This window comes from Dendrobium catenatum, unplaced genomic scaffold (genome assembly GCF_001605985.2).
Source record: "Dendrobium catenatum unplaced genomic scaffold, ASM160598v2 fragScaff_scaffold_1145, whole genome shotgun sequence".
NCBI classification, from domain to species: Eukaryota; Viridiplantae; Streptophyta; class Magnoliopsida; order Asparagales; family Orchidaceae; genus Dendrobium; species Dendrobium catenatum.
Genome location: NW_021319607.1, coordinates 376,861 through 391,975, shown reverse-complemented (window position 1 = coordinate 391,975; position 15,115 = coordinate 376,861). Strand labels below are relative to the sequence as shown.

At 31.1% G+C, this 15,115-nt stretch overlaps 1 protein-coding gene across 1 annotated transcript in view; it reads right to left on the bottom strand.

Annotated features, from left to right (window-relative positions):
* Positions 1-10,492: 10,492 nt before the first annotated feature.
* LOC110099972 (proteasome adapter and scaffold protein ECM29) overlaps positions 10,493-15,115 on the bottom strand; it is a gene marked incomplete in the record, with an annotated part of 142,753 nt that continues 138,130 nt past the window's right edge. The window contains 1 exon segment of the mRNA XM_020827318.2: positions 10,493-10,951. Coding sequence (XP_020682977.1) covers positions 10,748-10,951 — 204 coding nt within the window.

Here is a 15,115-nt window from a genome sequence, read left to right as displayed (position 1 = left end):
ATAAATGAACTTAAAATAATATTAACTAAGTAAAGATAAGACGTCGATTACTTGGCAAAGGCGTCAAAAACTTGACTGGTTGATACGATGACACACAAGTGCATGTGTCATTTCAAGTAATAAAGTGATAAGAAAGTATCGATCCCATGAGGAGTCAATTGCTATCTTTAATAAGTTAAGTACTAATTTTTATAGATTACTTAATTTATCTTACCATGAGTTAAAATGTTTTATGAGGTAAGAAAAAGGAAAACTATATTGCTTTCTAAAGATTTTATAATTTTATCATGAATCTAAATTTATGATTAATTTGATAATTATATACAAGCATACTTTGTCTATAAAATTTTAATTATGAATTAGAACATTATTAATTCCAATTTTCCATTGAGCTTATCAAAATCATAATGAAGTTATGTCTAAACATATACTACACTAATCACTTACTTCGCTGCAAGCACAACTGAAAGAAGTTTGGAGAAACAAAAAATAATTATTTATAATATAAGAGTGTATACAACACCAACATCTAATCATAAAATTAGAAAAATAAACTAGCCACTAATTTGATTATTTACCAAAACAACATTCATAGCTTTCATTTCAATTCAAAATAAAAAGTACATAAGTTTGGAAAGAACAAAATCGAGCAATTATTGAATTCAAGTCTTCCCTCTCCTCCTAGAATTTGCTCCTTGTTATACTTTCCAACACACACACAACACTTTCAAAATGATATTATGGTAAAGCATGTGCTAAATAAAATTGAAATTTTACAAAGGCTTCACACAAATTGAAAGTCATGGGGAAGAGGAGAATTATGTAAAACTTGGTTTCTATTCATCCAATCAAAAGAATTATTAGCTAAAATAATTAATCCCTATATTGGAAACATGTCAGTAATTATGAAAGCCTTGATTAGTGATCTTAACCTTCCACCCACAACCAAAGGAATGAAAAATAGTGCACTTGATGATAAAAATAATATTAAAAAAGAATTCAAAAAGAAATTAACATTGAGTAACGGGTTAAGAGAAATTAGATATTATAGGATGGTGTTAATAAAAATATAAAATATAAAGTAAGAGAGTCATCTTATATTATCAGTTTTTAGTCTACTATCTATAATCTCTTATAATGCTCATAAGCTTCTCCATATTTTATAGTGTAGAATTGATTCACTTGTTATGAAATTGAGGATGAACCGGATCCACATACTCTCTTATTCTCCACAAAGAAACTTCTTACAAGAACTCAAGAAAATCAAGATGGTTTGGAATGAAAGAAGAGTAGGAATGAGGTGAGGGAAGTCTTTATATCCTCTTACCTCACAAAAGTCCAAGAAAAATGGTTAAAACTTTATCATAATCATTCCCTAAAGACTATATAGCTATTTCTATTGATTTTTAGCCAAATAATATGATGCGGATCATATCATATGATATGAGTTATCATGTATAATGTAGATCATACAACATAATGTGATTCATATAGTCTGATCTTCTAACTCCACTAATCTCCCTAATGTATAGGTAGCAGTTAGGCTAACCCCTCTAGAAACTTGTAGTTGATGGAGAATCATCTTGATTAGAAGTTCTCAGGGTTTGAATGAGTTAATTCTAATTCATTTTCTTCCTAACTTTTCTAATTTTATAATGATAAAGATCTATGTCTTATTTTTCAAATTTTTTTTATTTTCTCACTTTTTTATGGAAAGAAACAATAATAAAAAAAAGATTAATTTGCTTAAAAATTTCAAGTACGTGCAAATTCTGCACTTATGTCAATACTTCCTAATTAAGTTAGTAGAATACCAAATCTATCAATTAATATGATTTTCACATCTAACTTTTTGTGTGAATGAATTGAATTTTCACATCACATATTGACACATAATCCTTAATAAAATGATAGAAAATATTGAAATGTTATATTTTATAATATTATAAATTTTTTTACCATGCATGTTGAAATTATATTTTCACACATGATTGATAACAAATACATTAAAACTTCAAATTCAAGGAGTTGGTGATTGAGCTATATTACATGGGCATACATAGCAACTAGGTACTATGTAGTTAGCCTCAATAGAGAATAATGTGAATGAGTTCTGCTTTTTACTCATTCATGATACGAGAAAATATCCTATAAATTGACATTTGTCAAATGTGTTCTTAATTTCAATTTTACATCCAATGAAGTCAGAATTAGAATAACCGATGAGATCAAAAGTTGTTATATTATTAGGAAAACAAGTTTTAAGATATAACATCGATCTAATGATACCTCAATATAGCGTTATATTCACTATTTTTTGCTAGGTATTTTGTCTGGTTTTATGTTATGGCTCATTAGTTGCACTCATGTATCCTTCAATACCAATTGTTTTTATATTTAACTTGACATAGAAACCTTTCTTTTTTCTCCTATTTCACTTGAATTTAAAAAGTACGTTAGCTCTCCCATCATACTCATTCAAATTTATGACTCATCATTTAAAGGAACCTTTGACACATTATATAATTATTAGCTTTAGATGATATCTCGTCAACTAAAATTGTTAGAGCCTAATTTCTTGATAAATAGTATTATGTCCACAAATCCTTTTCTAAATTCATTCTCTAAGAGAATGTACTTTATCTTTTATACCAAGTTGTAAGTGCTTTCTTCATTCCATATAATTCTTTTTTTTTTTAATTCAAATACATGATCAAATTAAAGTGTGTAGAGCTCTAAAAACCAAGTGGTTACTCAACACACACCTCTTATATTAAACCATTTAGGAAGTCACTCTATAAAACTATTTGATATATTTTGAAACCTTGAAATTACCAAAATAATGAGTAATTTGATAGCTTCAAAATGATTTGCTAGTGTTTATGTATCTTGTTAATAAATTGTTATTCATTTTTTGATGATGATTATTGTCTTCCTCAATTCTCAATATTCAAACTCCTTTTACCTCCTCATCGCACATCTAGCTCGTGCAACTTTATAAATTGTTAATGTGTGTGCTCTCCACTGCCTTCCCATATCAGTGAGTCTTCTCTATAAACATACTTGTTTAGCATCATCTCCTTGATTATTTTTACTTTTACATTCTGTGTGTAAGAAAGGAGGCATGGTAGTAAATCCTTAGCATTGGGACTTAGATTTTTCCTTTATAATTGAGCCTTTGTTAAGCAATACTTTCATTACACATGAACATATAGATGCCAACCTTTATAATCTTTGTCAGCAAATTAACAACCTTGCTAGCCTCATCAAGGTCTCCTTATAAAAATTATTAATAGTTATTGCATAGCCTACTCAAAACCCAAATCATTGTCCATAAGAATAAGTGGCTCCCAATAATTATTCATAGCATGCCAACATGTCCAAAAATCTTCTTTCATGCTGGACATTATTGGTGAGGAGGCTTTGTTTTAATTCAAAGCTCTTCAATTCAAAACTTGTGAAGGATCATCTTACTATATAAATAATTGAACATGGTGTTCATGCACAATATCTTTGATTCCATCAAGTTTTGAATCCTTTTGAGAATCTATAGGGATGTAAGCCAAAAGGGATTTAACCTTTTCCCATATAAAGGATTATTTTCTTATGAAAATTATCTTACATTTCCTTACTCAATTTTCTTCTTTTGAGAGGCCACTAAAGAACTCTCACTCACTATTTTGTGCTAAGTAGAAGGTTGATGAGTCCCTTAAGTACTATACCCATTATTTCAATATGGATTTTTAGATAATCACTAATGGTGATGAAAACCTCTCTTAAGAGACTTTATCCTTAAACTTTAGCCCAAAATGTTAAGTTCTTGGTTCCTAATAACCTTGGAAGATTTGTTATAGAAGGCCTCCAAGTACATCATGATTGAATAATTAATCTTGGAGGCCAAGCAACATGCCTCATCACTCAAGCCTCTATGAAGAGGTAAGTAGAACCTTAGAGCATTTCTTAGCACCCTCATTATAACTAGAAGTAAGTGAGGATTGATTGTGCTCATCTAGGAGAAGTATATTATTACAATCATTACTCCTATCTAGAGAAGAATCATGCTACCTCCTATGAATGAGTTTAGGCACATGACTCTCACTTCACAAAACTAGCCACTCATTATCATCATATTTACAATCCAACAGGTGTACTATGGGCTATATCCTCACATGTGGAAATATCCTAACACTAGGGATAAGTCATAATTCTACATATAATATGATAATCACTGGTACAATGTTAAGAAATGATATGCTTATAAGTCATTGGATAAGCTTACTTAGGACGAGCACTTGAAAGAGTACTTTATTGATTGGCACACTAATAAGCAATCATCTAAGGAGCAATCTCAACTTGATACCCAAGGCATGTATTATGATTATTAGGGATGATAGCATTAAAGTTACCCCCACAACAAAGCCTCTGGCAGCACATGTAATATAGTGTACAGTATTCATTATTTTATTATATTCATATTATTTCTTTCTTAATTAATAATCTATTTCAATGTCATTACTGAGGGGAATAAAAAAATAATATGAGGATGTTCTATACATATAGGAGATTTCATTAAAAGAGTTAGTGAAAGAGTTATAGTGTAGTAAGACCAACAAATTATATCAAAACTTATGTAAAATTCACACAAGAAGTTATTATCAAAATCAAAATTTTGCTAATTCAATTAAAAAATTATAATAATCATTTTCTCGAAGGAAATTCATTTTTTTTTATATTAATTACACTAAAGGACACTATAAGAGATACTCTCGATAAAGTAAGCATGCTCATATTTTGATTTAATCTGGTTAATATTATGGTTAGGTTATAATTCAAAGATTATTATCCAAATGTAGCGATCCATAATTTAAGATGTGTTGGTCCCCAAGGTAGATGATGAATCACCATAATCAAGTGAGATTACTATCTATCCATATAGAAAACCTTTGAGATAATAATCATTGAATCAGAGGAGCATGAGGGGTGATGATCACAACTCATCTTGGTCTGTTGGTTGAGAACTTTGGCTACCAACCAAGAGGTTTTGGATTCATGTCTTGTGTATGTGATGCGTGTGTGAGTTTGCCTTATTTGACCTAAATGTCCCCAAAAAGGGGTGATGAGTACTATTAAGGAATTAAAAAAAAAGATAGAAATAGTTTGGCCAAAATTTTATGGATCCATCATCATAGATTATCAAGTTTGAGATCACTACCCATAAAAGTAGTAGGCTGATTTTGAAGTGCTCCATTAGTATTCATAAATCATATCATATAGAGTGAGGCTCATAATATAATATTAATAAACAAAATATAGGTTTTTAAGATAGATAAAATTTATCATATTTGAAAAGATGTAGAGTTTATAATACTTAAATCCATAAGGAATACCTACATAATAAAGTAAATAAGATAGCTTGATTAAACAAAATTTGGGCTACTCAACTGAACTTATAATCATATACGGATCAAGATTGCCACTACCTAGCATGTTAGTCATCTTTTTCTTCTTCTTTTTTTTAAAGCATGCTGGACATCTACTAAGTGTATTATTTAAAATCAAATTTTTAATTTAGGACCTTTAACCTCAGAGACATTATATAAATTTAAACATATTTGTCCTTGAGATAAAATACTTTTGCTATATACATTTTGACCAACCTTATTTTAAATGTGAACCCACTAGAGGATTTAAGTACTCAAGCTTAAATTTATATTTCATCATGGTGATATAAAGAGAACATTTTTAATTAAAAAATTTGCATGAAGGCCATCCATTTAATTTTAAGAAAATCTTTACCTAAATTAATTTTTAACTTAAATATCAATTTATTAAAATTAATAGAAATATTTTTGTATGCACCGATTATATTATACGATTTCAAGAGAAACCACACAATAGTAAAAATTCAGAAGTAGGCAACCTATAATATTCTGACTAGAAAAATATAAAAGCAAGAGGTGCCACAACAATAGGAGCAAATAAAAGTGAGGTAGAGTGATTAAAAGATCATGATTATATAGAGAGTGTAAACAAAAAGAGCATGAAACCAAAAAAATATTTTCTAGTCAAAGAGGATGGCTAGAAGAATGAGTAATATAACTAAATAAGCATGAATACGTTAGGAATAGACTTAGTTAAAAGAGCATGGATAGTCTAGGAAGATTCTCAATCAAAGAACATGAATGGGAGGAATGAGAAAGTATAATCATGAGTGCATGATCATACCAAGGATAAACTCAACCAAAATTAAATGATTAAGATTGCATGAAGTCTAATCAAAATATAGTGACTAAATTATAATATCAATCCTAGTTAAGATTGTTGAATCAAAATGATGAAATGCATGCCAATGATGTATACTAGAGTACACGATAATGGCCTTTAAAAGTGCATTTTAAAAAATTTTGTAAAATACTATTCACTCTTGGTACAACTTTTGGCCACTATTTTTTTGTTGCTTTTAAAAAATTTGTCCTAGAAAATTGCTGTAGAAAGTAGTAAGAAAACTATCCCAAACAAAGCTTTAATTTGATAATAAATTTTTAGGTTATTTAAATATGCATTTATTTGAAGAGTGTAACACAACTCCATTTTTAATAAACAGTTACTAAGGTGCTTTCTAGAGTAGAATTTAACTAAGCTTTAATTTAGCAAATTTTTGTAAATCAAAATTAGTAAATCCTCCTAAGGGCGTTAAATATGCAAAAATTATTTTCTAGCTAAAAGGTGTGATGATCACAACTCATCTTGGTCTATTGGTTGAGAGCTTTGGCTACCAATCAAGATGTCTTGTGTATGTGATGTGTGTGTGAGTTTGTCTTATTTGGCAAAAATGTCCCAAAAAAAGGGGCGATGAGTACTAATAAGGAATCTAAAAAAAAGTTAGAAATAGCTTAGTTAAAATTATATGGAATAAATTATCAAGTTTGAGATCACTACCCATAAAATTAGTAGCCTCATTTTAAATTGCTCCATTAGTATTCATAAATCATATCATATAGAGTGAGGCTCATAATATAATATTGATAAACAAAATATAGGTTTTTTAGATAGATAAAATTTAACATATTTGGAGTGATGTAGGGTTTATAATACTTAAATCCATAAGGAATACCTACATAATAAAGTAAACAAGATAGCTTGATTAGACATAATTTGGGCTACACAACTGAACTTATAATCATATCCAGATCAAGATCGCCACTACCTAGCATGTTAGACATCTTATTTTTTTTAGCATGGACATCTACTAAGTGTATTATTTAAAATCATGTTTTCAATTCAGGACCTTTATCCTGAGGGGCATTATATAAACTTAAATGTATTTGCCCTTAAGATAAAACACTTTTACTACATTTTGACCGACCATGTATTAAATGTGAACCAACTAGAGGATTTAACTACTAGGAGCTTACATTTACATCTCATCATGGTGATATAAAGAAAACATTTTTAATTAAAAAATTTGCTTGAAGGCCATCCATTTAATTTTAAGAAAACCTTTACCTAAATTAATTTTTTAGTTAAAATATCAATTTATTAAAATTAATAGGAATTTTTTTTGTATGCACTGATTGCATTACATGATTTCAAGAGAAACCACACATAATAGTTAAAATTCAAAAGTAGACAACCTACAATCTGATTAGAAAAATGTAAAAGCAAGGGGAGCCACAACAACATGAGCAAATAAAAGTGAGGTAGTGTGATTAAAAGATCATGATTATATAGAGAGTGCAAGCGAAAAGAGCATGAAAAGCAAAAAGAGCATGAAGGATGAGTAATATAGCTAAATAAGCATGAATATGTTAGGAATAGACTTAGTTAAAAGAGCATGGGTAGTCTAGGAAGATTCTCAATCAAAAGAACATGAATGGGAGGAATGAGAAAGTATAATCGTGAGTGCATGATCATACAATGGATAAACTTAGCCAAAATTAGATGATTAGGCTTGCATGAAGTCTAATCAAAATATAGTGACTAAATTATAATATCAATCCTAGTTAAGATTGTTGAATCAAAATGATGAAACACATGCCAATGATGTATAATAGAGTAGACCATAATGGTCTTTAGAAGTGCATTTTAAAAAATTTTGTATAATACTATTCACACTCTTGGTACAACTTTTGATAACTATTTTTTGTTGCTTTTAAAAGATTTTGTAGAAAATTGTTGTAGAAAGTAGTAAGAAAACTATCCCAAACAAAGCTTTTATTTAATAGTAAATTTTTAGGTTATTTAAATATGCATTTCTTTGAAGAATGTAACACAACTCCATTTTTCATAAGCCTTTTTTTAATTCCTTAATCCATTCGAGATTATCACTCCAAATGCAGTTGTTAAAAATTATAATAAAAAAGTTTTAGCATATTGTGAAAAAAGATGCCTTCAAATATAATCTTGTAAGCGTTTTATTATAATATAAAACCCTACCAAATGTTACCACAAAGTTAATAAAGCGTTGTCGGGCTACAAGTAAGATTTAACTAAGTTTTAGGCTTCATTTGAGACAGTTTTTTTATTACTTTTTAAAATAATTTTTTAGAGCAAAAATTTCTTGAATTAAAAAAATTTATACTAGAAAGTCATTTTAGGAAGTAGTACGAGAGTTGTCTCAAACAAAGTCTTAGTTTTGCAAATGTTTGTAAATCCAAATTTAGTGAATCCTAAGGGCATTAAAACTTGAAATTTGTTTGGCATCATAGCAGCGAAATTTTACGAAATTTGTTATTTTTAGAATTTAAGATTTATAAATGCTTTAGTAATGAATTTAATCTTAAACAATCAAGAAGAGTTGCAAAAAGGAAGAAAAAGATAACGTGTTCATAAAATCAATTTTACTTTTGAGATTAAAAAAGGACAACTAGACTGCTTATTATGATTTGATTGCATATTTAAATTAGATTAGTGAAGTTATTTGATTACTAACAACAAGTTTAGGAGGAGCTCTATCTAAGCGAGGGTAAAGAATACAACATTTAGTTTTGCAATGCCCCAAAGACTTGCAGTGGTCACAAAATGGAAGAAAATCATCCATAACAACCTGTTGGATGTAACCTCAAATATCAGGATCAATCCAAGTAGCCTCTGGATAACTTTTGAATTATCAAATTCAACAAGCACCCTAACAACAAATGATTGACAACCAACAATAGCAGCATTATCAGTTTTCAATGGACAGTCAAAAAGCGAACCCAAGCCGTGTAGAATGCGGCGTGAGAATAGATGATGCCTAAGATTTTGGAATGAAATCCAAATAGGAATGATCGAAGATTCTACAGTAATATAAAAAAAGGCAACCACTTAAACAACTTCTTGTAACAATTGGAGATAAAGTAAGAGCGATGAGAAAATACTCTATTGTAAACCATATCATTAATCAACTTAATTAAAACATGCCTTAGATCAAAAACAATGATAGAGTAATCACCATTCAACTTTAGGTTGAAGAAAAACTTATGCATCAACTCAAGAGGAGGACAACGATTCAACGATTTACCAACCAACACATGCTCAAAAGGTTGCTCCAGAGGAAGGATTTCCTGTTCCGAAATCCATAAGGATGAAAGCTCGCAATGCATTGTAGCTTTGAGGTCAAGAAAATCATTTGAAAAGGAAGCCACAAACAAAGCTTCAAGAAAAAGAACGAATATTTTTTTGGCCATTAAGAAAACCACTGTCCGTTAAGCGATTAACCACCATCCAAGTCGAAAAATGATGGGAGGTGGCACGATCGCAAATGGAAAACGAAGAAAAGAAACAGAGAAAGGGAGGGAAAAACACTAGGAGAGAAAATCCCAAAAGATCTTGAGTCATGAAGAGGAGAAGAAGATCGACAAGGGTTGCTAGGTCAGAAACCCTAGCAAAGCACACGTGAGTGGCATGGGCGGAATAAAAAAGATTGCTTCCAAGATTCCTTTGGTAATTTAGAAGTTACTAATTTTTTTAATTATTTTTTTTTTTAATTTAGAAGTTAATAATATGTAAATTGATTAGAGTATCTAGGGTTTACTTATCTGCATGAATATTCACTTAAAATTTATTTAAACTATGACCTAATCCTATTTATTTATTAGGATTTTATTACGGATGAAACAAACTGTAATTAGAGTAATTAGTATGATTTAACTACGTGCATTAAAATATTATTATTATTATTAGTCAATTAAAGTATTTAGATCAATAATAATTAACTACCTATCTAAATGAAGATTTATTTAAGAATTAATAAATATTTTTAGACTTTATCCATCTTCATACCAGTAAATTAACATGTGAAAACCAATTCAATAAATTTATTCACTGTGATTCTATGACCACAATAGGCATCCAGAAGTTTTTACTGGCTGGTAGAAATTTTTGAGGAACAAGAAGAGAAGATGACTCTTACAGAGCCAGTGAAATCATAAGAAATTACTAACAGGATATCATAACAAGGAAATAATATAGTAATTTTTTAGAACCAATCGTAAAGAACAAATCTTGATACTTTTTTTTTTTCACAAGAAAGTTCATATATAAATATAATTTTATAATACAATCAAGGTGTTATTTATGCATCTGATGAATTAAATTATTTCTTTATAATGGAAACAACGAATTAAATTATCAAAGTGTTATATAGTTATCTATACCAACATAATAAGCCCCTTTCATTTCATTGCATGTTTTTTTCTTCTTAGGCGTGGGAACAATGAATAGTAGAATTTCAATTGGAATTAGCACCTGAGTGAAGTTGGTCGCATTAAATCAGCGGGGAATCTCCTTTCTCCAGATCTTGTAGGATTTCAATTGATCTTCGAAGAAACGTCTTAGCTTGTTCACTTTTCTCGATCTCCATTAGATGAATAACCTCGCTTTTGAACTCCACAAGTCTCTTTTGTTCGGATGGAATGCTTCTATTTAGTTTGACAATCTCTAGAATGCATTCTGAAGCAGCAGTATGAAACTGAGAAGAAAAACATGTATAATTACAATATGGACCAGAAGATTTATGCTTCGTTTGGGATGGCTTTCTTAGTGCTTCTTAAAATAATTTTTTAGTAAAAAAAAATTAATTTTTATATTAGAAAACTACTTTAAGAAAAAGTAAGAAAGTCGTCCTAAATAAAACCTAAGGCTTCGTTCAGAACAGTTTTTTTGTTACTTTAAGGAAAAGTATGAAAGCAAGCCTAAATCTAATTAATCAAATTGAAGAGAAAAAATAGATTAAGATACTCTTAAAGTTCAGCTTCAGATAAATGTTGTGGATCAGAGGAAGAATAGGGAAGTCAAAACATAACAAAATAAAAAGATAACAGCAGTTAGCATATTGGAGTCATGGAGATCCACAAATGTGGGCATAAAAGTGAGCTATTATAAGATGTCTTAAGATGGAAAGAGATCCACAACTATAAGAAATTATGCAATATATTACCATCACTAGAACACCTTTGATTCAGTGTCATTGGATTAGACATCGTATCTATTCGTGTAGCTGTTTTTATCAATAAAATGACGCACATATATTTGACCTGATTTGGTTTAGTCCGACAGACAAGGCACATAATTTACTTCAAAATTCATTAAATGAATCAAACTCTATATTACTCGATCAAGATTAAAAGAAAAATTTTAATTATTGCCAATATATGATTTTTTACCAATACACTCGAGCCTCGACCCTTTAATTCCTTTGTTTTATAAAACCTATTTTATTTGGAAAGCAACTTGCTAATGTTAAGAAAATAATGTAATGGAAAAAAGAGAAAAAAATTGTTGTGTCAGATACCGCCAGGAGAGAGATGAATAAAATATGACCTGTAGAGCTGTTTCATCTGCAAAAAACACCAATTCTAAGGATAATTAAAAACCAGAATCCTCATTATCCATCATTAGACTTCATCCCAAATTGCTGGGGCAGCAACTTAGCTAAGTCGACTCATGAGCTCGCATTAGTTTGTCTCGATGAAATGAATCTTAAAACCAAGCTCGATGAGCCAATAAATCATGTTAGAGCCTACTCTACTCAGCTCATTAGCTCGTGAGCAATAAATATTAATATAAATATGTTCGTAAATTTTAGAATTCAAGTGTTCAACAACAGGTTTGAAAATCCAAACATAGTACTTCCCCTCTTTCTCTCTTAATTTCTCTTTTTTTCCATGTTCCAATATTGCAATATTTGGATTGGCATTCATCTTTTGCCTTACATAAGAAGATGAGCTAGCTAGTAAGCAAGCTCATACTCACTGAATGAGCAAGAACTTGATGCATTTATATTTTGTCTTATGTCTTATTTTATTTTGATGTAATGTGAACAATATTATTTGTGTTTTATTTTTTTAAAAGCTATCCAATGATGGAGAACATCCAATGATCATGGTAGGATGTGCTTGGGCATGGCACGGCTTGGGTTTGCTTGCATTTGAGTCATTGTCCTTTGGGCTGTTTGCTGTATTTCGATTTAGGCCTTGGCTGCTCTCAGGTTGTGCTTTGGCTGCTTGGTTTTGAGGTTAAAAGTTGGGTTCTACTTGGTGCTAGATCATTAATGCTTGAGTTGAAGTTTAGCTCATTATTTGGAGGAGTAGTTGCATTTCCTAGCTCATAAAATCATAAAGGTATGTGGAGTGGAGCTTGTCTCTTCCTATTCTTGTGTCTCTTTGGTTTCTTCCTTGTGAATAAATGCTATGGGCTGGATGTCTTTTCGTTTCTTCTCCCTGGCTGCTTTCTCGTGACCCCTCTGCCCCGTTTCCTATGTTGGCTCATCGGGTCCCTCTCTGGTTGCTTTCCCGTGGCTTGCTGGCTGGGTTTCCCGTGGCTTGTCTTCCCGTTTTCTGTGCAGAATTTGATGGCTGTTGTGGTGTCTTTTGGCCTTTCATTTCCCCAAACCTGATTGGTTTTGATTGGAGGTGTTATGTCTGTTTGGCTTCTTTCTTTTGCTTATAAATTGGAGATGTTTTGAGAAGAAAAAAGTTGTTGAATATTTAAGCAAAGTCTCTACTAAAAACCTGAGGGTTTCTTCTCTTGGAAAAGCTTGAGAGCTTGTTCCACTCCCCTTTCCTCTTCTCTATTTCGTCTTGGCTTCTAACCTCTTATTCTATACGCAAGTTCCACTCCATCTGTATCCTTCTTCTAGAGCATTTGGAAGTTGTTTGTTGGCTGATTTTGGGAGACATTTGCCAGAGGAGTTTGGTAGGACGTTGGACCTTTGGCAATGATGAACCCTCGGTTTGCAAGCCTAAGCACTATTTTCATATATTTTCCTACTCTCGTTGCATGTGAGGAAACAGCTTGACGGTTGTTCTGAGGATAGTATTTTTATGTTATAATTTTGTTTCGTTTGATTTGACTTTTTCGTTTATCTGAATGTTTGTTTGGATGTTCGCAAGCTAAAGTGAATCTAGTTTGATTTTAGTGTCATTGTGTTCTCCAATTTGACTTTTCTTTCTAGTTTGCTTACATCAGAACTCCATTAACAAGTTAAACTCAAGATCGAGTTCAAGCCAGAGGTAATTTGATTTAGGCTTGACTCATTTATAACCCTAATCCTACCTATCCGTAGTTCTTGTATAAATTCCCATTTTTTCTTCATTCTAGTTGAGTGATGTATGAGGTGTTAAACTTCATTAATTTTTTGGCAAAAATTTTAATGGCATGACTTTAAATTTGTCCATTTTTTCATAACACTCATATCTAAAAGGTGCATTTTCTACCTCCAATGATTTGATAGAATCACCAAGGTCTATTTTTTTGAAATGATCTTGAATTACAGCTAACACCTTCCCATCTATAAAAACCCCAACATCAGTCCACTCCATGTGAGGCCCAACGGGTCCTTCAACAAAGAACCACGCCTCCAAATCAAGAGTGGCACAAATGTATGTGAAGGATCCTCCTTACATTTGATATAATCACTCTGTATTTTGTTTGTAGGCGAAAGAAGGCTGTTATGGCTCATTCGCAGTCATATTACTCATTTAATTGCATATTGATCTAGACTGCATGGAGTTGCATCTATCACCATCTTCCGTATTTGTCAAATTTCACAATCTGCGGATATCAATATATTTTTCTTGTCGTAGGAATGCCACCAAATCTATTACGCTTTCAACTTATGAGCAAATGGCCTTCCACTATCATCCATACATGTTGCTTGCTATATGCATGATGGTTCTCTCATCTTTTGAAGTGACTTCAGAATGCTTTCAACGATTATCGTCTCTTCTAATATCTACATCCCCTTTGGTATAAAAGTTTTGAATGTCTGTAGGAAGCTTTACTTTGTTGATCACAAACATGCTATCATATTCTTCATTTGATCGTTGCATGCATACCAATTTGATTAAAGAGTTTAAGTCACTTTAGTTTATTATTCTTTGCTTGCAATCAACACCTCCATCATTAGCTTCGATTGAAGAACTATTGCAATATCTTGTACATCGTTCTTATTTGTTTGTAATTGATGGTTAATGAGATGTAGAGATTTTCCCCAACCTCACCAAGAGTTTGTATATGTGAGATTTGGAACATTGTTCACCACCAATCATTGTAGTTCATTAGATTAGAGTATTTCATAAATCATTTTGGAGAAATAAAAGTTCAAGTCTTTATAAACTCCGGTCCACATTCAAGTTCACCTTTGCTTGTTCAAGCTCAATGTCAAAGTTCTTTGCACTTAGTCAATTTAATTGTCCAAAGTACAAGTTTCAAATTCTAGCAATCTTTATCTTTGAGTTCACTTAAGTCATTTGTTGCAAGTCCAAGTTCTTTCAATGCTCAAATCAAGTTTGAGTGTAGTCCTTTGGCAAGTTCAAGTGTTCAATTAGCAAGCTGAAGTCCTTGCTTGAATTGTTCAAGTCAAGTCCCTTGGTCTCTTAAGTTCAAGATCATGTTCTAACTCAAGTCTTCGTTGTAGTTCATTTGTAAGTTCAAGTTTAGTGACCATTCAAGATTGACTTAAGCATTTTGTTCATTAAGATTTAATTCATTTATGGTCCAAACAATGTCCAAATAATATCCAAGTAAAGCTCCATATTGTCCGAAGTACAATCTTGCGTTTACCCGAAATTTCGGCAGCCTTACAGCGTCTCCTCTGTTTAGGGGAAAACTACGCAAAACTGGGCTTCCCGCC